The sequence below is a fragment of the Corvus cornix genome, chromosome 11, assembly GCF_000738735.6.
Source record: "Corvus cornix cornix isolate S_Up_H32 chromosome 11, ASM73873v5, whole genome shotgun sequence".
NCBI lineage: Eukaryota > Metazoa > Chordata > Aves > Passeriformes > Corvidae > Corvus > Corvus cornix.
The window spans coordinates 17,456,589-17,484,584 of record NC_046341.1 but is presented as its reverse complement, the minus strand read 5'-3'; the positions used below and the strand labels follow the sequence as shown (position 1 = coordinate 17,484,584).

General features: G+C 39.8%; 1 protein-coding gene across 1 annotated transcript in view; it reads left to right on the top strand.

Annotated features, from left to right (window-relative positions):
• CDH8 (cadherin 8) overlaps positions 1-27,996 on the top strand; it is a 149,542-nt gene that overhangs the window by 84,299 nt on the left and 37,247 nt on the right. Inside the window, exons 7-9 of the mRNA XM_010396509.4 lie at positions 1,436-1,623; positions 4,320-4,573; positions 11,713-11,849. Of these exons, the coding sequence (XP_010394811.1) occupies positions 1,436-1,623; positions 4,320-4,573; positions 11,713-11,849 (579 nt within the window). The remainder of the gene's footprint in view (positions 1-1,435; positions 1,624-4,319; positions 4,574-11,712; positions 11,850-27,996) is intronic.

Below are 27,996 nucleotides of genomic sequence, written 5' to 3'. Positions count from 1 at the left end.
AATATTTTGCAACTATTTTACTAAATCTGAGAACAAAATTTCAACTTAACAATGCAATCAGCTGTGCCTGGAGATTCAAACCACAAAGTGTGGACAGCAGTGTAAATGATGAACACATAATTTAGTCTCCCAAGGCACTTCATTGCTTTGGCTGCTCATTGTTTGTGAGCCATTATGGATATTCTGAGGAATCTTGATGATCTCCAAATTATCTCTAACAATTTAGCCTGGAAACATTAAAAACAAATCACTTTGGGACTGTATTGTACAGCTAATACTTGTATTTGTGAATTCCTCACTGTTTCCTTCCTATTTTCACCTGTTGCTACTGCAATTAGCTACAACAGGTAAAGCAACAACTCCAGAACATGGTTTCTTGGAAAATTATTACCTGCACTTCACAGTAATAACCACAGGTTGTCTTAGAACAGCGGGGAGGACAGAGAAGAACAAGGCCAGAATCCTGTGTCAAAAACTGTTTAAATAATCTCTGTTATCTTTGAATTCCTTTTGCCTATTTTAACTCCTGAGCAGCATTTCACTTGATTAGATCATGTATTAACCTCAGCTTCAATAAACATAAATTATAAGGAAGTAGAAATATAAGGACTCCAGAGAGAATTTTGGGTGTAAAATATGTGTCTTCTGGTTTTTAGAGTATTGTTAGGAACAGGGAGATACAAAAGAAAATGGCTATTTTGGGTTTTGCTTTAGTAAAATTCCCACCTAAAATAATACATCTAAATAGATTTTTGATGCTTTTTAGCTTAAAAGGTTTGAAGCAAGTGTAACAAAAAATAAAATGCTGACAATTTGAATAGCAATTTCTAGTGGATTTTAGTCTAACTTTACAACGAATAGTAAACACAGTAATGATTGCTATGAAAAGTTATTGTTTCCAATAAAACATAAATTTTGGGAGTTTCCTTGACTGTTTCCTGATTAGTTTCTTACCACAAAAGAGAGGTGGAAGGGCTTAAACAAAAAAAATCAAATTACATTTTAAAAAGTGGTTAATATTTGAAGTTATGTAAGTGTTTACACAATAGGTTTTTAAAGTATTAGACCAATAGACTATGGAGTAAAAGCCAGAGTTTCTTGGTTGAATTGTGGCTCCTTGTCAATCAAATATCTGTAAAAAAAGGTAAGTTCTGCAGTGTTGAAAGGAGCTCATTATTTGTGTTTGCCAACACAAAACATCCCTGCAAGGAAGAAGCAGGAGACTGCTGGAATGGAAAGGACACTCACCTCCAGTAAAGTGAATATTCTGCTGTGAGGACCAGGTTTTGCTGCTTTCAGTCAATAACTTGTGTAAATGGGGGTTGGATCAGTTGCACATCTCAAGAGTCGGTGTTGGGGAAGTGTAAACATTGAAGAGCACACAGGGGACACTGGGACCAGCTGTAATGTTTAGTCTTTTCCTCTTATTTGTAAGGTCTGTATCACTTCTCAGTAATGGAAGATGTTGCTCTTGGTGAACCAATAGGAAGGGTGAAAGCAAATGACCTGGATATTGGAGAAAATGCTAAATCATCCTATGATATTATTGAAGGAGATGGAATGGATATATTTGAGATTACTACAGATGCCCAAACTCAGGACGGCATTATTAGAGTGAGAAAGGTAAATCATATCTCTGTTAAAAAACATCAATGTTTATTGTACATACAGCTACCCAGCCAGACTTTGCTCTGTAAGGTGCTGGATTTCCAGGGATTCTTCCTTCTATGGATGAGGTGTCAAGCCAGTGGAGTGATGAAAAGGGGTGTATTGGCCATGTTGCTCCAAATTTTCATTGAGGTGACAGCTGGGGAGACATCCATGGATGTTGGAAATGTGTTCATCTTATCCAAGCTCCATGTGGTCACAATACACAGGTTTTGCTCCCTTGGTTCCAAAGAAGAATAGATCAGATTCCACTTTAGTGGTGGTTTAAACTTCCATAAAATCTTGGCTGAGTATTCATCAAATAACCTCTCTCAATCATTTGATTTCCTGTATAGCTGTTCAGAGAAAATTTTTTTTATTTTATTATTTTATGGGATTTATTTAACTGATGTGTGAGAGCTTCATCTTCTACCTGTTCTCATGTTGAACTGTCTTCACTCAATGAACAGGGATTTCAGTGAATTTTATTAACGAGATCAGTAGTTTCACGTGAGAAGTGCCAAATTTGGGCCCTAAAGAAAGCCACGTTACCTTTTCTATGCTTGTACAGTCTTGATGTGTGCAAGGTGAAGTATTTGCATGTACACAACAAAAGCACCACCCAGTTATGCACAGAAGTATGAGGAGAGGCAGCATAGAACAAAACTCCTCTGGTAAAGCTGGGGAAATATTAATTGCAGATTTAGTTGTCATTATTTTGTGGGGAAGGAGAGAAAGCTGTTTCTCATGCTGTGTTCTGAAAAAGGATATGAATATAATTTATAGCAGTGGCACAGAGGGTTTTAACTGCATAGCACAGATCACTCTAAATGAATCTTTGTCTATAAAAAACAAAAGTAAACAAAAAACGTGATATTTCAGTGAGAAGAGGTGAATCCAATGAGTACAGGTAATTAATATTCCACTTGTACCTGTCATTAAAGAGGTCAAGCAGGTTGTCTGTCAAAACTTTGTATTTTCTCTTTCTCAGTGAGTAGGTCAGCACTGTAGGTTTATAAAAAACCGATGCATATTTATCTAAATTTACATTTGTTTTTCTAAAGAGAAAATTATGATACACATCCCAGCTCTTCCTTACTGTTATTTATTGTATGCCGTGGCCTCTCCTGTAAGCTGAGGCAATTAGCCTTTTGCCCCAGTTCCCTTGGCTTTATTTCATAACTGAGTCTCAACCATAATGTTGTTTCATATTTTCATTTTGACAGCAATAATAATTTTGGTTCTACTCCAGTAGATGATGTATGGAGGGTGCTGCTCACCAACAGATTTTCTTCAGCATAAAATCATGGGCTTTAGACAATGCTGAGTAAATTTTCAATATGATATTCTGATTAGGTATGACTAAATGTATTGGGGTGCTGTCATTTCTGTAAAGCATATGAAAAGCAATTGAAAAAGTGCTACAGGAGCCATGATTGGCCAATTGTGAATATGCTGATTTCTAAATCCCCATTCATAATTTCAAAAGCTTACTAATTTAAGAGCTGCTAAAGAAGCAAGGTTTTCTTGTGTTTACTAGAATTTGTGGGAAAGAGCAAATCCCATTAGAGCTTGATTCATACCTGAAAAAAATCAACAGAATTTGAAAATATACATATTGAAGGCTTTGACAGACTTCCTGAAGATTCCTGTTTGTGCTCTTGCTGGTATTTGCATTGCAGATTCAGAGTGTCTATGTCCTCTTCTTTTTATCCCTGAGACATTATAATGCAAATCTTAATATCTTTCCAATGCTTGGCAATTTGCATCTTTGAAATTTGAATCGTTGTGAGACACAAGAGAATTATGTAGTGAATATAGTAATGTGCTTCAAGACACAAACTTGAATCTCCTATAATGAAAAAGTCTAACACAGAAGTGTCACAGATTTGGGGTTCATTTGATATTTCAGTCCCTTAAATCCACTGAGTTTTCATCTTTTATGAGTTAATATGGAACTGTAAAATAGTAAAAACACTGGTGAACATGGCAGGTAAATTGATAGAATAAAGTAATTTGTTTTGTGATTCTGTCTGTGGGGAAAATAAAAAGAAAAAAAGAAGATACAGAAGTAGAAATTGCTACAGTTCGAAGAAATTCCTGAGAGGTGTCTACCTCATTTACTCCTATAAACTGAAATACAGAGGTACTTGTAGTGCAATAATATTGAAGTACTTTCTTATATGATTAGCTCTACATTTCGCCTCTCCTGTCCAACAAATAATAATTGCTAGCTCTTTGCATTTTTCACACTGTTCTGGAAGTAATAAAATATTTATTCTTTGTGGAGCCAGTTTAATTTTTTTTCCTATCTCCAACCAGTAAAGCACTGATGAAGTGCATTATTGGTATGCAACTCATGTCATCCCCAACAAATTTGCAGTATTTGTCTGATATGTAATTGTAATGGTATAATTCATGAGAGAGAATATTTCAGTAAATTTCTTGTTAAAAACAAGGAAACAGTGTTGTTTCCTCTGAGGCTGGTAAATAAACATCTATCAGTATGTGCCTAGGAAATCTGCAGGTTGGGTTTCTGGGAGAGGGAAGTGACTGCATTAAAACTCATTCCGTGTGCTTAAAAATGCACATAACTTCCATCCATCAGCATCATCATCACTTGTCCTCTGTGGCCATTAGTGAAAGACATTCATCTTTGTCCTTCTCAACAGCCACTGGACTTTGAGACCAAAAAGTCCTACACTCTGAAGGTGGAAGCAGCCAACATTCACATCGACCCTCGCTTCCTCAGTGGGGGACCCTTCAAGGACACAGCAACCGTGAAGATCGTGGTGGAAGATGCTGATGAGCCACCAGTCTTCTCCTCACCCACCTACCTTCTGGAAGTGCATGAAAATGCTGCTCTCAACTCTGTGCTGGGGCAGGTGACAGCCCATGACCCCGACGTGTCTTCCAGCCCTATAAGGTAGAGCTGCTTTAAAGTGCTCTTTGGGAAAACTCCTGGCAGATCCCAAGGGTATTTCCCCACTCGTTGTGTGACTGTTCTCCTGCCATTCTGTTTCTGTGAAAATGCCTGGATTTGGTTTATGCTGTTAGTTTTATCAGTTCAGATCATTTTCAAAGTCCCCAAAATGCTCCTTGCCATAGGAGTAGTCTTATGAAACAGAGGAATGCAACAAAAGTAAGGAATGTGAGTGGTTCTTATGAGAAATGAGGTTGGATGAGGTTGAATCATCAGAGTGTATCTCTGCAGTGAATTTAAATAATCCAGTAGCCTGCACTAACAATATTGAGTTTGTGCCATGCAGTTGTAAGGTTGTCAAAACATATTTTGTATTCCTTTGTCTAAACCCATTCCTGGTTTAAACATACAAAGTCAGAGATGATTATGCCCATATGACTTTTGCATCTTCAGTTTATAATATTTTCCCTTTTTGATCTAATTTGAAAAAAAAAAAATTTTATTCCAGTTTGATCATTTCAGTGGGTTTTATCTCATTTGATGAGCACACATCTTCCCCTCCCCCTTAGTAGTGATTGCATGGTGTGATGAGAGTGTTCCAAAGCACATTCTAGTCTGTATAGTAGTGCCTGCTAAAAGCATTAGGAAAACCAACACCTATACGGGAAATTCATGGCAAAAGTGTATGTGGAGAGAGTCTATTTAATAGTAATCATCACTGTGCATTGCTGCCTCAGGGAGTTTAGGCCAGGCAAGTAGTCTGCAGCATCAGGAGGACAATGTTAGTTGTTCTAATCCATCATTTTCTATCACTCTCATTTCCTAATTGTTGTCACTTCCATCAGGGTTGTTGCAGAGCTGGACTTTAAACCTTTATGTAGATGCCCTACATGCTGCATATCATAGTATAAAGTCTTTAAAATTAGAAATTCAGAATTGCCAGCATGTTTGGATCCATTAGAACTTGTGTGTGAAGATGTTGGAGAGTATGTTTGAGTTTTATACAACTTCCTCTCAAGGGACAGCTCCGAGCTCTGTTCCTGGGCCAGGGACAGCACCCAGGGAACGGCTGGAGTTGTGCAGGCTCAGGCTGGAGATCAGGGAGAGGTTCTGCTTCCCCCAGAGGGTGCTGGGCACTGCCCAGGCTCCCCAGGGAATGGGCACGGCCCGAGGCTGCCAGAGCTCCAGGAGCGTTTGGGCAGCGCTGCCAGGGATGCCCAGGCTGGGACTGGTGGGGTGTCTGGGCAGGGACAGGGGCTGGACTGGATGATCCTCTTGGTCCTTTCCATCTCAGGATATTCTGTGCTTCTGAAATTCTCATTTCTAAATCAGGCTTTCAAAACTAGGTGAACATAGCATCAGCTGCCATAGATTTCTAAACAAAAGTGCCATAGAATGGCAGGGTCTGATCTGTCACCGTTGGAGCAGTGGCTCCGTCCCTGATTTTATTGCTGCTGCCCACTGGTGTCTGTGAAAAAGGCACTGCACTGCATTGCACTTGGACTGCTGGTACAAAAATGTTCCTCTGACATTTGTCAGAGGTGTGTGAGCCCAGCCATGGTGACAGCAAGCTGCCTCTCTTCCTTTTATTCCAGCTCCACAGCAATTTCTCTTTCAATAGAACCTTAGTTCCTTCCCTCTGCCCTGCTCAGTTTTGCCCTTGGCTTGGTCCTGGCTGCTCTGCCTCTTCTCCATCCCCTGTGTTCCTCATCCCAGCTTGGCCTCACCCCTGCTTCACTTTCACCTTGGCAGTTTTTCCACTCTTGTTCTGTTGCCCTGGAATTCTTTTCTCGTCCTGCCCCAACCCCTAAAAATTTTGACCATCTACAAACCTACCTCTATTCTAAAACTGACCCTCTTTATTCTGTCCAAGCCCAAAAAATGGATCTGAGTAAAAGATTTACCTTATTTCCACTTTTTCCTCATTTTATGAATCAAGAGACCTTCAAACTTTTAGAAACAAAAATATTTTGTGTTTGTAAACTGAATTAGAATGTTTTTTTGCTCATCAGGTCATACGGAAACACTTGGCATACATGAAACAGAATTGGCCAGAATTCATTACATTTAAAAAAAAAGCTGATTTATTAGTATGACTTACATCCTTTTTTTTTTTTTTTGCATGATAGATACAGTACTTTAAAAGATTTAATTTTTTCTACAATATTGGGTTAATAGCTAATTAAAGAATATACAGGCCTCAATTTTCTATGCAACTTTTTTGCTCATTTGCTTACCTGATTAATTTGGCTTTATTTGGGAGAGGTCTAGAAAGCTCAAATGCTTTTGTTTTTTTCCTCCCATTTTTTTGCATAAAAGATATTTTAAGGACCAAAAAAAAGGACTTCAAGCTAGTAATTTTACTATTAAAGGAGAAAAAATGCTAGTCAGAGACAGGTAGGATGCAGAAATACAGTTACTTTCTTTCCAGTTTGGAACAAAATAGGAACCTGGCAGCTTCTAACAGAAGTATGTTCAAGCACTGGTTTTATTGGTTGGAATGTACATTTCAGGTGTTTCTTCTGTTATTGTATCATGTATATGATGCAAGTTTTATGCATTTGTTCTATGATGTCATTTCAAAAATATTAAACTTTAGTTAAAAACTTGAAAAATTACAACAAGCTAAAAACTGACGGACAGTTTTAATGTTCAGTGTTGCCTGGCCTTTTTTTTAATGGTGGGTTTTTTTTTTTCCTTTTCTTCAAAACTGTAATTTAGCAGGCAACAACGAATTGTATTTCAAGGAAATTACATTTTTCAATAGATATCTGTTCTATCAATATTTTGCTTAGACAGAACTACTGTGTACATTTGTTATAAAAACCCAGGCAGCACAAACAAAATATGAATCACCTTCTGTGCTCCCAATACCACGTCTGCTTTGCATTGGTCTGGTACACAAAGGCTCCACACATTCAGGGTAAATGAAATAAAACTTGGATATCTCTGAACATGGGAAGAGTCTGATAATTGAGTCAAAGGATAAAATGTTGGAGAATTTAGTAAAAATATTATAAAATACAGCCTGGAAAGAAGCTTGTCCTGTGGTCTAGTGGAAGGTGTCCCTGCCCAAGGCAGAGGTTGGAATGAGATGGTCTTTAGGGTCCATTCCAACCCAGACCATTCTATGATTTTCTTTTTCATTTTTTATTAAGGAAAAAAAAAAATTGTTCATCCTCATTTCTAACCAACACACCAGTAATTTGTTTTCTGTGCTTGCTTAGAAGAGAAGAAACATTGTCTGATCTTTCTCTCACTTGATCTAAAGCCTCTCATAGGTTCACAAGCAGATGTATAGATGGATTTTTGGGCCTGTCCTGTGCAGAGCCAGGAGCTGAAATTCGATGATCCTTCTGGGTCAGCATAGTCTGTGATTCTGTGATTTTTTTTCTAATCCATCAGCTTTAAAATAAGCAGCACAAGCACTTTTTGATCCTTAGTTGCCATTCTGCAGTGCATGATGCTTAAGGGCCTCCTCATTTTTAAGGCTGATGGTGAAATGGATTTACAAAGCTGGGTCATAATTGTAAAAATGGTCTGTAGTTTGTTGTATTCTACCCAGTAATTCCAGGATTGTGTGTCAGGGCCACATCTGGATGCATGCCTCTCCCTTGGGAAAGGGCCCAGGGAGTCTGGCTCAGCTGTAAGGCTTTGCTGTGGCTGGTGTGGGAAGGGTGGATCCTGGAAAGATCATCCTGTGTTAGCACCCAGCTGTTGGTTCCAGCAGCACTCACTCCATGCTCCTGGTGTTACTTTATAACTATGGTCTGTTTATCTGCAGTGAATTACCTTGGATAAAGCATGATCCAGGCACATAGCAAAAAGCATGAGCAATAATCTTTCTTCCTATACTGCAACTGCCCTCCTATAAATCACTGCCCTTCAGTGGTTTTCTCTGTGGAGAGATAAGATTCACTGGAGCAGGTTTTCCCCACTCATATCAGCAGAGATTTCATCTCTGGCAGCAGTTGATCATTTTCTTAATTCACAGCAGGCCTTAAAAACCCAGATCCAATATTTTGTGCCTCCCCAACGGTGCAGTTGTTTATCTGTCACTAAGTACGCTGTCCAATCCGCCTGGCATTAATAAAAATGGAGATTTACCACTCCTGGGGTGTCAGTGAGAGTCAAATCTCAGCAGGAGCAGCAAAAAAGGATTTCTGCTCCTATTTGCATTGGTGCAAATAAGGAGAAGATCAAATGAAGTCATAACAGCAGCAGTGCAAGAGCAGGACTGAGAATCATTTCCAGGCTTCTGTGAAACCACTGTGGGGTTGTTCCTATAATTGCCATAGCAGACTCATAAACTAACCCAAACTTCCCAATAACCTGTGCTGGCTTTATGGCAATTTCAAAAGATATTATTTCCCAAGATATTCTTTTCTCATTTTTAGAGAAATACATGTTTTATGTATATTTTATGGATCTGACAATGCATTCCCATTAAAAAGAGTTACAACACCATTATCATGAAAAGGAAATGGCAAATGTACCATTCGTTTTCCCAGGTTTATGACACTGCAGATCTTATTTTTTGGTTTTGTAACAAATATTTATCAAATTAAAATCAGGAGAGGGTTTTACCTCTTTGTTGTCTTGCAAAGACACACAACTTATGTTAAAAATGTTTCCTCATGAATTTCTGAGTTTGTGTTGCGAGTCAATATTGCTAGGATGAGACGGAATGTGATAAAATAAACTCACAAATGCATCACTCCCTCTTTTATAACTTCAAAGCCTGCATGGCAGGAAGGCCGTGAGTAGAAGTTTAAGGAAGGATTGATCCTTAGAGACAAACTGTGTCTTCCCTCAGTGGAATTTATGTCAAGCCCAGGTCAACTAAACACTGAATAGCATACGAGCATTTCACATTTTATTTTGTTTGTGGACTGTAAAAACTCTATAAATGTGTGATATCAGTAGAGTTCTTTCAGCATCATTACATAAAAATCAAGAATGAAAAGACAGTTTTAAGTATGACTTTTTAAAAAGAGCTGTTTGCTGTCTTTTCTTGTATTTTCTTGAGTGAAATCTTAAACCTGAAAGGCTGTAAGGTATTTTTTTACTAACTTCACTAGTACCAGAATTTGACTTCTAATACTTTAATTGGAACTAGGGAGACATCAAGATACAGTTACGATCCATTTTCAAAAATGATTGCCTGAAGTTAAGCACCTACAGCTTTATTCTTTCACATGAGTGACCTGATTTTCAGAAATGCTGGGTTTAGTGCAATTCCCATTAGACCATTGAGAACTGAGTATGTGGAGCTCACGAGAAAATCAGTTTACTTAAATGTCCAAATATAGATGCACTTGCCCAGCTTTAGGCACAGATACTTGGAATTTGACTTCATATTCTTCTGGTACTCTTCTTAGCAAACTAGTAATTTTTAAGTGAGTAAAACTAGTTCTTCTCAGAGTTTAAAAACAAAACAAGGAAATATCTAACAAAATCCCATTTCCTAGTTAAACTGGCATTTTCCCTCTTAAGTCCATTAGTTGTTAAGTACCTTACCAGTGTGATCAAGTTAGCCTTGATCTTTCACAATGCAGTATTTAAACACTTAAACTTTGAGATTTTGATAAGCTTTCATCATTTAGAACTGGTTTTGGAAGTGAGCTGTATCTTACAGAATGAATTTCACAAGCAGTCTAATTGCAATGCAACTTCCATTCTAAATATGAAAATACCTGGTGCTGAAATACTATTAAAAAAGGGTGGAACACAATAATCCTAAGATTTGAAATTAGATCCTAGTGCCGTGTCTATTAAAATTGACTGTGTTAGGCTGGAATGAGCTTGACTTCATTGGAATATATTTACTGTAGTGTATAAAGAGACTTCCAAATCAGAATATTTTTGGAAATTGCTTCTGATAAAGCACAATCCAGAATGGAATAGCTGATTTTCAGATAACTGTGCCATTCTCACTGTAGAAAAATATGTTCTTTTACTTTTATTGGAGAATTTTAACAGCGTGCTTGCAAAAGGTAGAGAAGTGATGAGAAACCGACAGTCTGGAGTCACTTTTCTGGCCACTCCATATTGTAATTGAGTCTGATACCATATCCCAGCTCACCCCATTGTGCCTTGCTATAATGCAGAACAGATGTAAGAACTGCCAGTGCATGCTGCTAGGTTCTGTAATACACAGACACAAAGGCTTAAAAGGCTTTTAAATAAATCCACAATTAGGATCAGTAAAACCCCTTGAAGTCAATTTCTGTTGAACCATATCAATAGTTTATCACTCAACTCCCTCTTTCCCTACCTTTCCTGTCAAGAAACTGAAGGCTCAATTTTGTGATTGCGTTTCTTTTCGCGAATAATTCATTAGTAAAATAACTCTGATCAAATGGACAAACATAAAAGCTTTCATGGTGATCTGGACTTGAGCTTTAAATCATCATCCTGCTTAATGCACCCTCGGAGCAATCCACTGCAGCTCTGTCTCCTTGTCAGGCTGCCTCTGGTTGGGCTGCAGAATTTACCTGGACATTCACATTTGCAAACTCTGACTGCCTGTCAGATGGAACTTGTTTTGCTAAAAATCAGTGATGTCAACCCATAAAAGAATCAGGCCTCCAGCGTCAGCAGTGTTTTATGGGAAAAGGTGGTGATTCACTCTGCTCTGCCCATGGAGCTGCTTGAACCATAAGCAAATAATTTGCTTGGTGAATCGTTCATGCTTCGTTAATCTGAAATTTATTGGTAAAATAATATTATTCAGCCATTTTTTAAAATAACCACAAAGCCCTAATTTTTGTGTGCTTAATACATTACTGTTGAAATTATCATCAGTTACTGTGAAATACCATAGAAACTGTCCAATAAATGTGATGGATTGTGTAATTAACTCTTGATCAGCACTGATTTTCAGTGATGTTACCCAGTGAACCTGAGGGTACTTCATGACCTTCACACTGGGTATACAGCTAATTACTCCTTGGGCAATAATTATTAAGTTTTTTTTAACCTCAGTTTGTCATTTTGTCTTGTAAACTATTATGCTATTGAGCTTCTCAATCCATTTGGCTATAAAACTGCAGCTCTCAGAGGGCTCCCTAAATTGTCTCTGTGACTGTATGGATTACACCAACTTCATTAAGTAGATTACAGGGATGTCTGTTTTGCAGGTTTTCCATTGATCGCCACACTGACCTTGAGAGACAGTTCAACATCAACGCAGAGGATGGGAAAATAACTCTGGCAACACCCCTGGACAGAGAAACCAGCACATGGCACAACATCACCATTGTAGCCACTGAAACCAGTAAGTGTTTGTGTACTCTGACTGTTCTGTTGGGTTTATAATTGATTTTAAAAGGCCGTGCAGTGGAAGCTGTATATAATCCAGTAAAATAAAATGTATTGGGTGTTTAAAGTAGAGAATTTTTGAAAGGAAGCTTAATTTGTATGCAAGCTCCATTTCTTTTAGTTTTTACAACTGCACATTTTTTTCCAGTGAATATGGTGATAGAGATTTTGAACAGATAGGTGAGTACATATGTACAGGGTATGCAGGATAAACATTAAAAAACAGTTTAAAAAGCCCAAACCAAAGCCTTATAATTAGCTATATTAAGACAGAAAAAATTAAAGCTTTGCTGTGTAGAAGTAAATTGAAGGCTCAACCCAGACATTTTTAATTCTGAGTGCTATTATGTTTCAGAGCCATAAATGATTAAGCACAGAGGTAATGTTGCATGAAAGTAGTGCTGTTGGATACGTATGGATGAGTTTACTCACACCCAGCTCTCGACAAGAACCTGCATTGTTCAGGTCCACAGAGCCCTGGTGGCTGCTCTGCACATCTGAGTCAGGAGAGCTGCCCTGCCTGGCAATACGGGTCATGGATTTTAATCAAGGAGAATTCTTAATTAATTTGGAGCTGCTGATAGGATCACGCACGACAGTATAATTTATTATTCATCTTAGCACTGTATTTTAGACAATGGATTTGACACAAGCAAAGGAGCAGGTGGGGAATGCGGGGCTGCCACCCTGTGTCGTGTCCTGAACTGGAGCACACAAACCCTGGAACTCTGTCCTGCCCTCACTGTACAGGCAGAACCTGCTTTGTGCACACACTTGAGCCAGCACTGCAGGAATATCTGTCCTCAAAGCCTGGTGGAGAGAACTGGGTGATGCTTGTCCCACAAATCTCTTTTTTGAAGGATACAGCATTATGGTACAGAGCATTTGAAGCTCAGTTTCATAGTATTGCAGCTATGAACATAATAAATTGGGGGATAAAATATGCTTATTTGGCCCAGTTTTGCTGTGTAATATTTTTCCTGTGGTACTTGTTTTCAAAAACAAACCTGTTAGGAATCTGTGACACACCTAAGTCTGAGTGCAAACCAAGCTCCCAACTTCCACTCCTTGTACCCTGTGTTCCTCTGACCCACCTCAGTAATTCGGGGATTTCGTTGCCAGTAGTGCCAACAGTGCCATGTTACTGTTCCTTCTTGCAGCCAAACCATACTTTAATAAATTAGCTGAAATACTTTCTGCTTGAAGGGAAGCCAAGCCACAGGGAATCACACAAGGAAAGAAAGGAAGATCTGGTTTCACTGCGTATATTTCCCCAGGTTAATATCTAACCAGTTAATAATTTTAATGTTTTTAAAGGAAAAATACTTAAAATTTCCATACTAATTTTCTCAGCTCGTGAGATTAACCAACAGCATGGAAAGCACAATTCTTAGTTTATGATCTGAAATATTCAGATGTAAAGTGAAGTCCTTTTACATTTTGTTTCCTCCAAAAAGTCAAAAGGGAACAAAATAAAAGGAATAAATTTGCAAGACACTCCTCCAGTTTATTTTTATATCTCCCTTACATGTGTGTGTCAGAGCAAAGTTGCCAGAAGAGCACTTTACTAAGCCACACAAAAATGAAGTCTGCCCGTTGCATTTTCAGTTTTTTAAAACATAATTATACTCAAGGATTTTGTAAGAAATCAGCCTTGTCATTAGACTTCATGGGAGCCTCAGCATCTACTGCTATTGTAAAATTGCCTCTTATCAGACTGGCTATGAAAATAATAATGCCAATCTTGTTCTAAGCATTTATGTTCCTCCTGATGGCTTATTTTTGCATTCCTAATATATTTATTTGACATTTACATAAAACAAGGGCTTAATTCCATAGACTACTCTCTTTGCTTATTTAAGTGAAATTATTTTTAAGCTCCTCAAGCAGAAATTAAATTTGCTTATAGAACTGTCAAACAGGGGAAAATGGGCATTTTTAGGTTTTTTTTCCAAGACAGTAATAGGCAAAATCTCTGCTGTAAAATAACAGAAATCTGTTGGAGGCAGACACAAGCAGCAAATGCAAATACAAAGAGTGTCATTACAACGCCTTCACTGACAGTCTTATTAATGGACTGCTGATCTCTCCCAGGAAAATAAATATGTTGGAATTGTTCATGCAGGAACATTTCCTCTTCCTGGGCTGGCTGCTTCCCAGGGCCTGTGCAAGGCTCTCCCCTCCATCTGCAGGGCAATGACCAGACCATTTAATTGCCATTAAATTTGCTTACTCCTCATAAGCCATCAGACTGGATTTTTATTTCTTGATTCCCAGCATGGTAGATCCTAAATATGCCCTGATTTAACAACACTTTCATAGATAAACACCAACTTTCTCCAAACCATAATTCACTATTTCAGAGCTTTGTGCTGGTAAGACACCTGCAGCTAAATTTGTGCTCTGAAGTGAGGTAATTTTTGGCAGTTTCCTGCTGTCATCATCCCCCAGCCACTGTCTTAGGTAGGAATCTTCAAAGACAGGAATGGAGCATTACTGCTTCTGCATTTTCTCTTGAAATAGGGATGAAGATCCTCAGACTTGTTGATCTTTTGAAAAGTGATCAGATTTAAAATGTGTGTGGATAATTTTAAACATTCTTAATCTGAGTGGTGGAAAATATGAGCTCAGCCTTCTCACTTCTAGCAAAACTAGGAGGAGAAACAGAAAAACATGAGCCAATGCTGAAAGTGGCTCTTTTGTGGGTATACTTGACAGGCAAAAGACCAGTTTGGAGGTTTTCTGTGGGATTTTTGTGGGGTTTTTCATTTGGTTGGGTTTTTATTTAGAAGAGAGATATTTTCTGTTCTTATTCATAGACAAGTGTCTGGCCAGTGCTTGTTCAGAACAAATTCATGCTATTGGTGACAAATAGTATTGTATTCAGAGACCTGTGCAAATTAAGACATCTTGGTGCTGTTTCCCTCCTTTACTTTCCCATTGCTGACAGACTCTTTTGAAGGACTTTCTGGTTTTCTGCACCCTTTGTTTTCAGGGAGTTAAACTGGCCAGCCAGACTAAAGAACAGCTGCTTTGAATGGCTCTCCCTCAGACATTTGCTCAGACTTTTGCATTGCCTTTATTTTCTGGTTCCTGAAATGCGTGGCCAATGCACAGAGTTTTGCCTCCTGTTTAAATCCCAGTAACCACGTTGCATTCTGCTTGTGTTGAGGGACACAGCTGGTGCAGGTAGCTTGGTTTGCAGGCTGCAGGATGAGCTCTGGGTGGGAGCCCAGAGGGACAGGAGGATGTGACCTGTGACCCTTTGCACGACAGGGGATCCGACGACGAGTGGCACAGCTGGGTGACGAACACCCAGAGCCAGCGCAGGAGCCCAGGGCTCAGGAGGAAGAGCAAAGGCTTCCCTGTGCTTGGGCTGTGAAGGGCTAAAAGCCCAGGGATAAAAGCCTTTGTGGGGGTCCCTCTCAAAGGCACAAGCTCGGGCTGTGTCTGTGTTACTGTGCCGGGAATAAATGGCTTTATGGAACAAGAGATCTGAGACTGCTGAGTGAAACCTGGGCTGGAACCAGTGAGGAAACCTGGGCTGGCTGTGAGTGGGGTGTGGGGAGTCAAGAGGGAACCTGGAGTCACTGCTGGGTCCCATCAGTGACAGCATGGGGTGGTTGGGAGTGTGACTGACAGAGAGTCCCATCAATGGTCACACTGGGAAGTTCCCTTAAGAGTTGTATGCCCACAAGAGCAAATTCTTCAATCTTTTTGTGGTTACTAAAGATGAAACCATGCAAAGAGCCATCTGTGGAAAACAATGAACTGAATGAGATTAACATGGTACCAGGTGATGTTTAGGTGATACAGGTGATATTTAGGTGCTGGTTTCAGTATTTCAGATTTAGTTATAAGTTTTCCCTTTAAACTCCTTCTGCAGCTTTGGTCCTTTCACCTGCTACCCCTACATCTCTCTACTCCTAAATATTCCATATATTTTGCACATTTTTCCTATTGTGTGGTTTCTTACGTCTCTTTCTTATGTGATCAAATTAATTTTTGCCTCTTTGTTGTTCAACATTTTTCCTCCCTGGTCTCCTCTGTGCTGATAAATTCTGCCATATGGATTTTTAAGAGAAGATAATATTAGAAAGAGCTTTGACATGTTTGAAAGATCCCTCTGAACTGCAGGCTTAGGGTGTGCGGAAAAAGTACACTCATGGCAAGGGTGAGACTCAAAGCTATTGAACCTGTGAATTGGTTCTTAAATTTTCTTTCTACATTGCCATTCATCCAGGTTTACCCTGCTGAATGGAAAGGAGCAGGAATATCCAGGTGATGACAGGCTGGAGGAAGAAGGTCCACTGGCAAAAAGATTCCCTGAGAATGAACCTTTGTGCTCTGTGGATATAAAGGGTGAACGTTGTCACTGCCTCTGGACTCTATAAACACTGAACTAATGAGATTTCTCATTAGTTTGTGGTGTAGCTGAGACTTACATGAACTTGAAGTTGTAGCCAAGGCTGGGAGGTTTATTTTAAATTTAAATGCTTGAGAGAAGAGGGATGAATACAGTCTTGCTTTGTAAGTCAGGGTTGATAGTGCTGCTCATGTGTTTGAGCTCTCTGGAGCTATATCCTGAACAGGAAAGGAATCTGGGGGCATGTGCAAGGATTTTTTGACAGCCTGAATTGCAGTGCAGTAAGAATGAATGATCAAATTACAGACGTCTCTTTTGGTGCATCTTTTTTGCGTGTACAAAGGCTCATCACATCTTTGGTTCTTTGCTACTTGCTTGAAATGAATTTTCTACCATTCAGTAAAATCTAGTGAAGTCAGGATCCTAATAGTCAGATGCGATCCCATTCTCCTGAACCCACAAATACGTTTTTTCCTTGTGTAGATTACAATTATAGCTGTAACTCCTGCTCCCATTGACATGCTTGTGTTGCTGGCATTAACTGGTTGGCAATTTTGCTAGGCAGTGAAGCAGAGCAGGGTTCAGACTGGGCTTAACCTCCTCAGTATTCTCCCAGTTTCTTGCACAGGTTTTGCAGCACTTACCACGTTACATGTTGTCAATGCTAGTCAGAGGAAAAGAAAATCAAATAGCCATGACTTATTTATTAGACCATTTTTGCTCTAGATTCTGAATGGAGCTCAGAATCACTGATCATTCAAGCGATCAGATTGCCAGACATGGATAAGGCATGTAATAATTAAACTCTGTCCTCTTTTTGCCTCCAGCTCCATGGATTTCCATTTCCATTTTCTAATGGCTGGAACAGCCACCTTGCAGGTACTTTCCCAGCACACTCACTATGTAAGCCATCAATACTAAGGAAATGCCCTGTACTTCCATCATTGCTGGTCAATTGATATAACAACAGTAGTAATAAATGGAGAACTGGTGTAGTTTGAAACCAAAGCAAAGACTTATCTCAGAAAAGCTGGTTTAACTTAGCCTAGAAAGAAATTTATTAGCAACATAATTTGACTGCACAACAGTCCTCTGATTTAAATATGAATGTCCTGATATTTGCATACGCATGCCTCCTAAACTGAAGCTGAGATCTGCTTGAGATACAGGATTCTAGTGAATTCTTTGGAAACAAAATATACTGCAATGCCTTCATTATTAGCAATGCTTATCTGAAATTCTCTTTTTAAAAAGTGAGGTAATCTTTTTCCCCAGAATATGTGTATTTCAGAGTAGAGCTTCCTTGAATAATACCATAGATTTCAACAAGTAAAGACTTCTAAATATATTCCACTTGGCAGGCTCAGATTTGTGACAAACACATCAATAAATAACAGAAAGCCTGGCTCATTATCTTTAAAGACAGTTAAATGATGATCCCTTTAAAGTCCCAAAGCTTTCCTTCATCCGATGAAGCACTGAGTGGACTACTCAAGGTTTAATATTTTCCTCCAAGCTGTGTTTTGATCATTTGCAGCACTGGATTCTTCTCCCTCTTAGGCTGGATATTAGGAGAAATTGTTCCCTGGGAGGGTGGGGAGGCCCTGGCACAGGGTGCCCGGAGAAGCTGTGGCTGCCTCTGGAAGTGTCCAAGGCCAGGTTGGACATTGGGGCTTGGAGTACCCTGGGACAGTGGAAGGTGTCCCTGCCAAGGCAGGGGGTGGAACAAGGTTAGTTTTAAGGTCCTTCCAACCCAAACCACTCTGGGATTCTGTGATCCTCACACCCTGCACATCACACTCACAGATGTACAACAGAGCAGTCCACTGGGGAATTCCAAAGCCAGTGCCTGGGAGAGGATATTTCTCGTAGCCTGGAGCTGTACTTCTAGCCAAGTTTTAAATCTCTGAGTGGAGGGTTTTAATGGAATTTCTGTTGTCCTTATTCCGCAGGCACTGCAGTCACAGAGATACTATTTTCATTGTGATTTGCTGCTTGATCAAAGGGTTCTTGGCACTCAGGCGCACATGCCAAGGAAGCAGTGCTCCTGTGGCAGCCTCAGCCCCCTGCCCAAGGACTGGGCAAAGCACCAGAACTGCCACAAGCAGTAGAAATTCTCATGAATAATTATTCAAAACAAGAGGTGGAAATCTAGACAAGATCTTGAAATCTAAATGGCAATTTGACCGCAGTAAATATTTTCCAGGCCCAGAGCAGAGGAGTCTCAAGGACAAAGCTGTGGGCTCTGTCTGACACAGGTAATTACCCACACCAACGGCATTCTTTGGAAATGAAGAAGTATGAGGCAATTTTGTCACCTAATGGGAAAGGGCATAAAGCCAGAAAAGCTCTATATGGTTTACTGAGAATATAAATACAGTAATTGAATCATCACCCAGCACATGCACTGCTAAAGTTACGTATATTGTGTATTCCCTTAAAAAATCCAAGGACACTAATTAAAAGGGAAGAGAGACATATTTCTTCAAAACAAGCCTTCAGCTACAATGTACTTTTTAATGCCACAAATACCTTTGCTTTCATTATGCTTTCATTTATTTATTTAGCCTTTTATGGTAAAAATAACTACAGGCATTATTAGCAATAATTTTAACATTTTCGGGAGTAACTTTGGTACATCATATAATTATCTTTAAATTAGGGCTGAGTAAATTTCAGTAAGTTTGAGAAAGAGAAGGAAACAAGACTTTATGGAGGTTTAAACAAGAGGAGCTCAAGAATATTAACCTTTTCTGCTTGACCCTTTTTGCTCTGGTTTAGTGGAACTCAAGCTATATAATCCATCACTTTTACACTGAAACACAGAATTTACTAAGGTAGTTTTTGTCCATTTGCACATAACTACAGGGCTACACAGAGCTCCTCAGATCCTGATGGGTCGCTGCCATTGGGCAGTGGAGGGCTGGTGCATCTTGTCAAGCCAGTTTTCAGTTCTCAGCTGTCAAAGTGTATTTAAACGTAGCACAAAATATCCCATTAGCATTTCACACAGCTCAAAAATAGCAGGAGAGGTGTTCCACAAAGATAATAGCATGGCAGTGGCCATATTATGAGGAAATATGAATGGGAAGGGAGTGTGCTTATGAAACAATTTCTGTATGAAATGGCCTCAGTAGCTCAGGAGCAAGCCCTGAAATTCAGGTATGGGATGCCAAGTAGAAGTTGGAGGCCTCTGATTCCAGAGGGAGGCATGGAAGGCAGCTGTGAATAAAGCATCTGAGTAATTCAGTAAAAAGAAACAAATAAAAGGTCAAAGAAGGTAGTAAACATCATTATGGCAAGGAAAAGGAGAGAGATTTGCAGGAACAGTCTAAACTGTATTTCTGTTTTCTGGGCATTATAAATCCAGGCTAGACATCAAGTTCCAGAGTGGCAAATACTCATTTCACAAAGACATACTGGAGTTGGAACACTGTTCAAAGCTTAAAACACAAAAGGTTAGGGCATTAGGTGGTGTTTGAGAAAGAAATAAGGTTTCCTGGGGCACAAAACAGGGAACGATTCAAGTAAGGAGTACAGGCAGAAGTGTACACGACTAACTAATGAACAGAATATTTTGTAGTTACTTTGAGGAAATCTGGGGGCTGGTTAAGCTGACCATATAGATATATATAGATATATAGATGAGATGTAGATACATACATGTATTAGCAAAGTAAGTGCATCTTTACCCCGACTAGCTACCAACTGGCCATCTGCACTTCGAACATTTGAATTAGAAGTTCTAAAGAAAAGAAGATTGATCTTAGAATTACTGTGTGGAATTCACCTCATTTGAGAAGCTGAGTTCATCAGTCCTGAGCAGAATGGGACTATCTGAAATCTCCACTGGTTTTTCTGCTTGAGAGCAGGTCAGAGTAGAGGTTTGTAACTCAGTATAATTTTAGACAATCTTCTTCAAGCACATTTCTGTCTAGAATAAAGACTCTGAGCGGCATGCTCTGAGTTTCTGGCAAAGGTGCAGGGCAGCAAAAATGGAACTATTTTCTGGCTGCAGAACAAAGGAGATGATATTTTTAAAGGTGCATTCTAATGAACTAGGGAGGTCTTTTTTGCTTATTGCTGAAGGTATGCAAATAAGAAGGTTTGATGCCTAGAACCTGATTCATATCCAGGATATCGAGCAATATTTTATCTGTGAAGGAAACATAAGAGTAATTAAATTGCACTATTAAGAAAATCAGTCTCAGAAAGGAATATGAGCTCTAAAAGTAATGACATTTAAATACTTCTGTAATAAATTCTGCTTTAATAACAATTTTTATTAAAGCATTTTGATGTTTTGTCTATGAGTAAGGGAGGGATTTCATTTAAGCTATAAATTATTTTACTTCAATCATGAAATCATTTCAAATAAAAAAACCCAAATATTCCAGACAACTTGTTCTCAATCAGTCTGCTTATTGTTATTATTATTGCTGCTAGTCATTAGAAAATTTCATAGCTAATTATAATTGACAATAAGACCTTGCATATCTAAGTCAATATAAGATTTTAATATTCATGATGTATTAGCATATTAATAATATAATTGCTCTAAAGTGTGGGCCAGATTCCTGACTGTTTTATGGCAGCACAATTCCTTTGTTTCAGCTGGAATTGAGAAACAAAGCAGGAAGTCATGTCCTGGTACATTTGTTGTGTCTTAAAAGTTTTTCTTAATCAATTTCTTTTCCTGGTTGTTCACTGCCTTATTTTTGAGTCAAATTCTTTTCTGTCATTCAAGGACACCATATTATTTTCTGGATTTTTTTTTTTTTTCCTCGTTGTTATATTTAGAAATTAAAACCTGTTACTTCCTCACAACGATTTAAGGCATTGCACTGCCTCGGAAAATCTGGAATCCTAGTTAGGCTTGTGGTGCTGTGATCCACAAAAGTATGGATCCAGTGGTATTTCATCACACTGTTATTACTCTAGAGTGTATAATGAGAATATCAGAAAGATGATTCTGAGATTCTTTGTTTTCCTTCTTTCCTTCTTGCTGGTGCATGCCACAAGGAAATGGAAAACCTTTGATCAAAATCTTTTAGTGGGCTCTGACTTTTGCTGAAATGCTGGGTCTGTAGAGCAATGCTTCCTACTTGCAGATGCTTCCAGAGATCACAAATGTTGTTTTTCTACTGCTTACTCTTGAAGTGAGGTATCATTTGCTCATCTGTTTTATATTTGTTTGTTTGTTTGATGTGCTTTGACTTTTTGCAAAAAAATTTAACTGTAAAACTTCAAACATTTCTAGGTTGCCATTTCTTGTAGTTAGCAAGTGCTAAAACTTTAGCTGTATTTTTAATTTTTGGGGTCGTAATGATTCCCCATTTCAATACATAACACAGTTAATTTACTGAGTGTGACATAACTGCAAGCTTCCTCCTGACTGGTGTCCTCGTTAGAGACAAATAAGGCTCAATTACACAGTGCTTTATCACAAATACAGGTTGTTTTCTGCCAGCAGTTGTTTCAGTTTGGTCTCTGGATAGATGTGTGGGCGGAAGGATGTTGGCAGTATTGGGGTTTTTTATCATTTTCCCTTAAGGATTTACTTAGGATTGGTGAATAAACTGGAATTGCTTCATTGTCATAAACCTGACATGACTTTAGCAGTTTCCAATACAACCCGCTCAAGCAGCTCTACTAATACTTTATTTTGAATTATGTATTTGTTTACTCATATTGATGTGTCACACATATCTTGATTATGTGTTACTGTGAATATACAGCTCACTGTGGTCAAAATTAGATATGCAGAGCAGCCTCTAAGGACATGCTGTTTGCATCCAGAGCTTCTGTCAAGAGACCCATAGTTTTTACTCAAATATTGCAAAGATGCTACAATATCTGTTTAGAATGTCCATTCCAACCCTTTCCAAGCCTCATCCCGTCCATTTGTTCCCCCTGCTTTCATATCCCCGTTTTTCTCTCCTAGTGCATATCCCATGCATTCACAGAATTCCAGAATCACTGGGGTTGGAAAAGAGCTCCCAGGCCACCAGTCCAAGCTGTGCCCCATCCCCACCTTGTCCCCAGCCCAGAGCTCTGAGTGCCACCTCCAGCCCTTCCTTGGACACCTCCAGGGATGGCCACTCCAAACCTCCCTGGGCAGCCCCTGCCAAGGCCTGAGCACCCTTTCCATGGGGAAATTCCTGCTGATGTCCACCCTGAGCCTGCCCCGGCCCAGCCTGAGGCCGTTCCCTCTCCTCCTGTCCCTGTTCCCTGCCAGCAGAGCCCGACCCCCCCGGCTGCCCCCTCCTGTCAGGGACTTGTGCAGAGCCACAAGGTCCCCCCTGAGCCTCCTTTGCTCCAGCCTGAGCCCCTTTCCCAGCTCCCTCAGCCTCTCCTGGGGCTCCAGCCCCTTCCCAGCTCCCTTCCCTGCCCTGGACACGCTCCAGCCCCTCAGGGTCTCTCTGGCCATGAGGGCCCAGAACTGGACACAGCCCTCGAGGTCCCTCAGCAGTGCCAGCACAGGGGACGGGCACTGCCCTGGTCCTGCTGCCACCCCAGGGCTGGGACAGCTCAGGTGCCATTGGCCTCTTGCCCACCTGGGCACCCCTGGGCTCGTGTCCAGCCCCTGTCCCAGCACCCCCAGGCCTTTCCCACCAGCAGCTTTCCAGCCCCTCTGCCCCAGCCCGGAGCATTCATGGGGTTGGTGTGACCCCCGGGCAGGACCTGGCACTTGTCCCTGTTGTCCCTCACACCACTGTCCTCAGCCCATGGATCCAGACTGTCCAGATCCCTCTGCAGAGCCTTCCTGCCCTCCAGCATATCCATGCTCCCACCCAACTTGGTGCAAACTGACTGAGAGTCCCCCCAATCTCCTCATCCAGATCATCCATAAAGATACTGAACAGCACTGGGCTCAACACTGAGCCTGGGGTACATCCCTAGTGCCTGGCCCCAGCTGGATGTGGCACCATTCCCCATTTCTGGGTTGGGCCATCAGCCATTCTGTAATCCAGAGAAGATGCACCTGTCCAAGCCGTGGGCTGCAGCTTCTCCAGGAGAATGTCATGGGAGACAGTTTCACAGGCTTTGTGGTGACATCCAGGTAAATACATCCACAGCCTCCAAATCACTCTTGCATGCAGTATGTGTGTTCCATGCAATGAGTACTCATGTTACTCAGTACCTGCAGCATCTCCTATCCCTTCTAGAATTTGCTTTTTGGAGCACTTGCTGGTTAATAGGAAGTGGTGACATCAAGGTGGAGTTTTCAAAACATAAACATTGTGATTAAAGCAACCCAGCACTCAGAGTGATTTGGGATAACCAGAGTTTCTGGGTTGTTGTGTTTTTGGAAGGGTGGCATGAGGGGTGGGGGTTGTCTTTGCTTCCCATTCCCCTCCAGGCCCAAGGTGGATATGAATTACTTTCAGCATCCTCTACTCCCTCCAGGACAAACTTAGAGCTCGCTCACTGTGGTCCATGTTCTCATTCTCATTGCAGCAGAGGATAACTTCTCCTCTCTCATCCTGCACAGCTAAATCTAAATAGAACAGGATGGTTTGACTTTCCCTTATAACCAGGGTTGTGGTAGAACAGGCCCTTTTCACACATGTGAACTACGTTTGAGGGGATGTTTTGCTTTTCTGATCTAGTCTCTCCTTTCCAAGCCCTTTTGATCCCTCTGTGCACTCAGACAAGACAATATCATGCAAATACACCAAGCAAAATAAGATACTTCTGCAGAAAATTACAAACCTTTCCCAGTTTTGCAAATGGATCTTACAATTCACGGAGTATCAGAGGTAATTACAGAGTAACTATTTGTGAGGCTGCTGAATAACTGCACAGCTTCATGGCATGAAAAATAGCAGAGAGGTTGCATTTGAATGTCGAATTACGGCCTGACCTCGGATGAGCAAAATGAGGGCTAACTGATTCTATCAGTATTCATTGTACCTGTATGAAAGGAATAGACTCCCTGTCTTAAATTTGGTTTTATTATCAAGTTTTATAAATCAGTGTCAATCCTTTGAAGTTAACAAAGTACCCAGTTGAAATCCCTGGTTTAATTTAAGGTATATTTATATTTGAAATCTTAAATTATTTCAAATGTAGGAAATGATGAAGTATTGGTACTTACAGTAGCAAGCAAAAAACTGAGTGCAGGGCTAGGTGGAATATCACTGATAAAAACAAGATTCATTTGGTCTTTTTGCAAGCATGACTCCATTTTCTGCAAATTTTATGTAGTTGATTCAGATTCTGATTGGTTCTGGGTTATAGGAAATAATTTTAATGTCTTATGTGCATTTACGTGCAAGTAAAAGAAACCCCCACAGAAAAAGAAAGTAAGTGAAAACAGGACCTGAGGAATATGGAGTATTTAATTAACATTTTCCGGCATGGTGTGTGCACACATATCAAAAAAATGTTATTCTTTTTTGTTTTGTTCTGTTTTGATACTGTCAGCAACCTGAAAGTAAAGTCAGTGCCTTAGTCCCAAGTGCTACATCTCATATATTGATTAAAGGTAGGTGAGTGTGGCCTTCCTGAGTCACCTCTTTCCGAATGGAGTTGCTGAACTTTGGGAACCTCTTAACTCCAAATTCAGCTTTGAAGAGGTGGATGACATTAAGCACTTCTTGGTTAAACTTGTGACAGTCTCTCAGTGAGGAAATAGAAACAGAGTGTGACAAAGCTTTCCTCTTGCCTCATTCATCCTTCTGGAGCCCACAACGAAATAAACCCAGTGAGCGACTGAAAGGAGACGAAAATTCTCAACTCAGTTATTATTTTTCTCCCAAAGAATGACTTAAGGAACAAACCTGAGAAATATGTTCCACATCTTTTCCTTTCCGCGCCCCTCCCACACACATGCACACACAGAGACTCGCCACAATCTGTGCTCCTCCGGCATGCTCCATGTGCTGAAAGAAATACAAATGGAATAATAATTAGGAGGCAGTGTTTGTTTCTTGTCTTAGCAGCTCCTACAGGAACCTTGCTGCTGGGTACTGATATGTTTATATTGCTATTTAGATAATCCAGAACTTCTCATCCTTTAAAAATACAATCATTTCATTGGGGAATCTATATCTTCCCTGTGAACAATTCTGCCTGGGTTTTTAGTTTGATTGTTTGAGTTTTCTCCTAGCTCAGAAATAGCTTGTGTTCTGGTATTTTTAAGAGAAATGCTGGCTGGCAATTACTGCTGTCTTCCTGGAAATTTTGGAGTGGGTTTCAGGCACTCAACCTCTCTTGAATCAGATCATTACCCAGTGCTGCAGACAAACGAGCCCAGAATTTGGTGCATTATTTGATTTCTAGAGTTAAGCTTCAACATAAATAAAACCTCGATTTCACAAGAGCATCTGTGTATCTAAGGATTTTTTAAGTCAGATTTGTCAGTTTTATGTGGCAGAAAGATTGTTATAAGTGGTGGCATTCTAGAGGTAAAGGATTGCCTAAAGAAAACAATAACATAAACTCTAACAGGAGAAATAAACTTGTCCTGAGGGTGGATTATCTTAATAAAGTCATCAGATAAAACTTTGATAAAGTCATGGGAACTGGCTCTGTTAAAATACAACTTAATAAGTTTGAAATATAAGGGATGTAAACCAAGCGCTGTTGTTTTTATTAAGTCAGTGATTCAGATTTTGTTTTGATTTCTTTGTTAGAACTAGGACTTCTCTACTTCTAATTCAAAGTTTTATTATGGTAGAAGTTTCACTGAATCAGAGAAGCATGAAATAACCATTTCCAAACCATGTGGTGGTAATAATAACAATAACAATAATGATAATATGAATAATAGTAACAATAAAAGATGGATTATTTTCTAGGAAGTTACTTTATATTCACGTACTTAATTTTAGGTAAAATTCATGACAGCTAATGACTTTTTAAAAAGAACATCGAAGTGATTTTGGATGATTTAATTACCTAAAGGGAAACTTGACTAAACTGGATTTCTTTGGGTAAAATAAATTATAAAGTTCCTTTTTGGCCTCAATAATTCTCTTTATCTCAAAAACCATTGTATCAGTCAAGGGAAGACAGGGGGAAGGGTTTTAAGCAAGCTTATGAGGACTTTAAGTGTTCATGGGAGTTGAAAAGCAGCATTATATTTTGTTAGTTATGGCACAAGACCAAAAATTATATTTATAAGCTCTAGTTACTCCTAGTAGGACTGGCTGTGTGCAGTAACAGTGTTGACAACACTCAGTGCTTTGTAATACAAATTTCCTACAATACATCTCAGTCATGCAGGGCTTTTTCCATGAAGGAAGAAAAGTGTTGATTCCAATAACAAGTGGTAAAACATGGGGATGTAGTCTCCAAAGGTTCAGGTTTGGAGACACTAAGTTGCTTGATAATGTTTGTTTGTTTGTTTGTTTGCTTGTTTTGAATTGGACTTTGGTTATCTGATCTGCCTAGTCATTTTGGTATCAAACTCTGCTGCTTTTTTAAACCCTGAGTGGGTTTCAGTGGGTTACTCAGCAAGCTGGGTATTTCAAGCATTTAATGTGCCAGTAGAATCTTGAGAACTGGGGAGAAAAGCAGAAGAGCATTTTAGGAGCTTATAACCCTTGTAAACCTTTCAATATTCATTTCTTAACTCAGATGGATTTTCCATTATTTTTGGAAGGTGTTTTTTTTTATCAACCCCAACTAAGTTCCACTAGGGTTTTTTTTTTGCATTGAGTCTTCCTTTCCTTGGATCTGCCTAGATGCTCCTTTCTGTGTGTCTGTGTTCTGTGCTCATCTGGGTCTCACTGCTGGAGTTCAGAAATGTCCTGTGCTCATCTAGACACAGAGTCCCCAGATGATTAACTAAGTCCTTCTGTGCAGACATAGCTTGAAAAGATTTTTATTTAACTGGACTCATGGAAATTTTCTCAATAGTTCTTAATCTTGCTCCTCCAAGTGTTAAATTTTCAAACAAAGCTGATGCTTTTCAAGTGACAGCCCTGATGATACTTTTGCAATGCAAGATTCAAGGTAGGTCTTTTTAAACTGTGCATCACAATAAATACAGGTGATAAAGCTTTTAAAACTCTGATTAGTTCCTTAGAGGGTCTCTAACTTTACATTTTTTTTATGATTTTGCATAAAATAGCTGATTGGAAGTTAAGCAATCAGTCTTGCTGTCTACCTGGTACATGCAAGAGCACTCAGTCTCCCTTAAATCTACTGACTGAGAGGTTTATTGGGAAAAAAAAAAAAACAACAAACCAAACAAAACCTCCACAGTGATTAAACTCAGTTTTGTGCCTAGTTTAGAAAGAACTGACTGTCCATTCATACAAAGGAGGAGAAGTTCTGACTGTTGAATGCTGATCAGTGAGACACCCAACAGCCTGAAGGGCAGTGACCATGCTGTATTGGCAGTTTGGGATCAGTCTGGATCCACTTCAATCCCTTCCTACTCCCAGTTCAAGGATTTGGGGCATTGCCAGCAGAGCTGGGTTTAAACTTGGACATCCTCTGTACATGTTTTACCACCGAGAATCTGCAGACATGAAACGTATGGAAATGAACAGATGGAACTATCTCATCCTGGCAGCGTTTTCAACCTGGGTTTGCTTAGTGAGGACTCATTAATGTGTTTGAATAGGTGGGCTCAGGGTGAAGGAAAACACATAGCACAAAGGGGAATTTCACTGGGAAGTTTGGGATGACAAAATAATGCAGTGTGTTCAGGGTGGTGGGCAGTACAAGCTGTAGATACATTTCCCTCTCTATCTCTCTCAGCAACAAAGTTCACCACAGT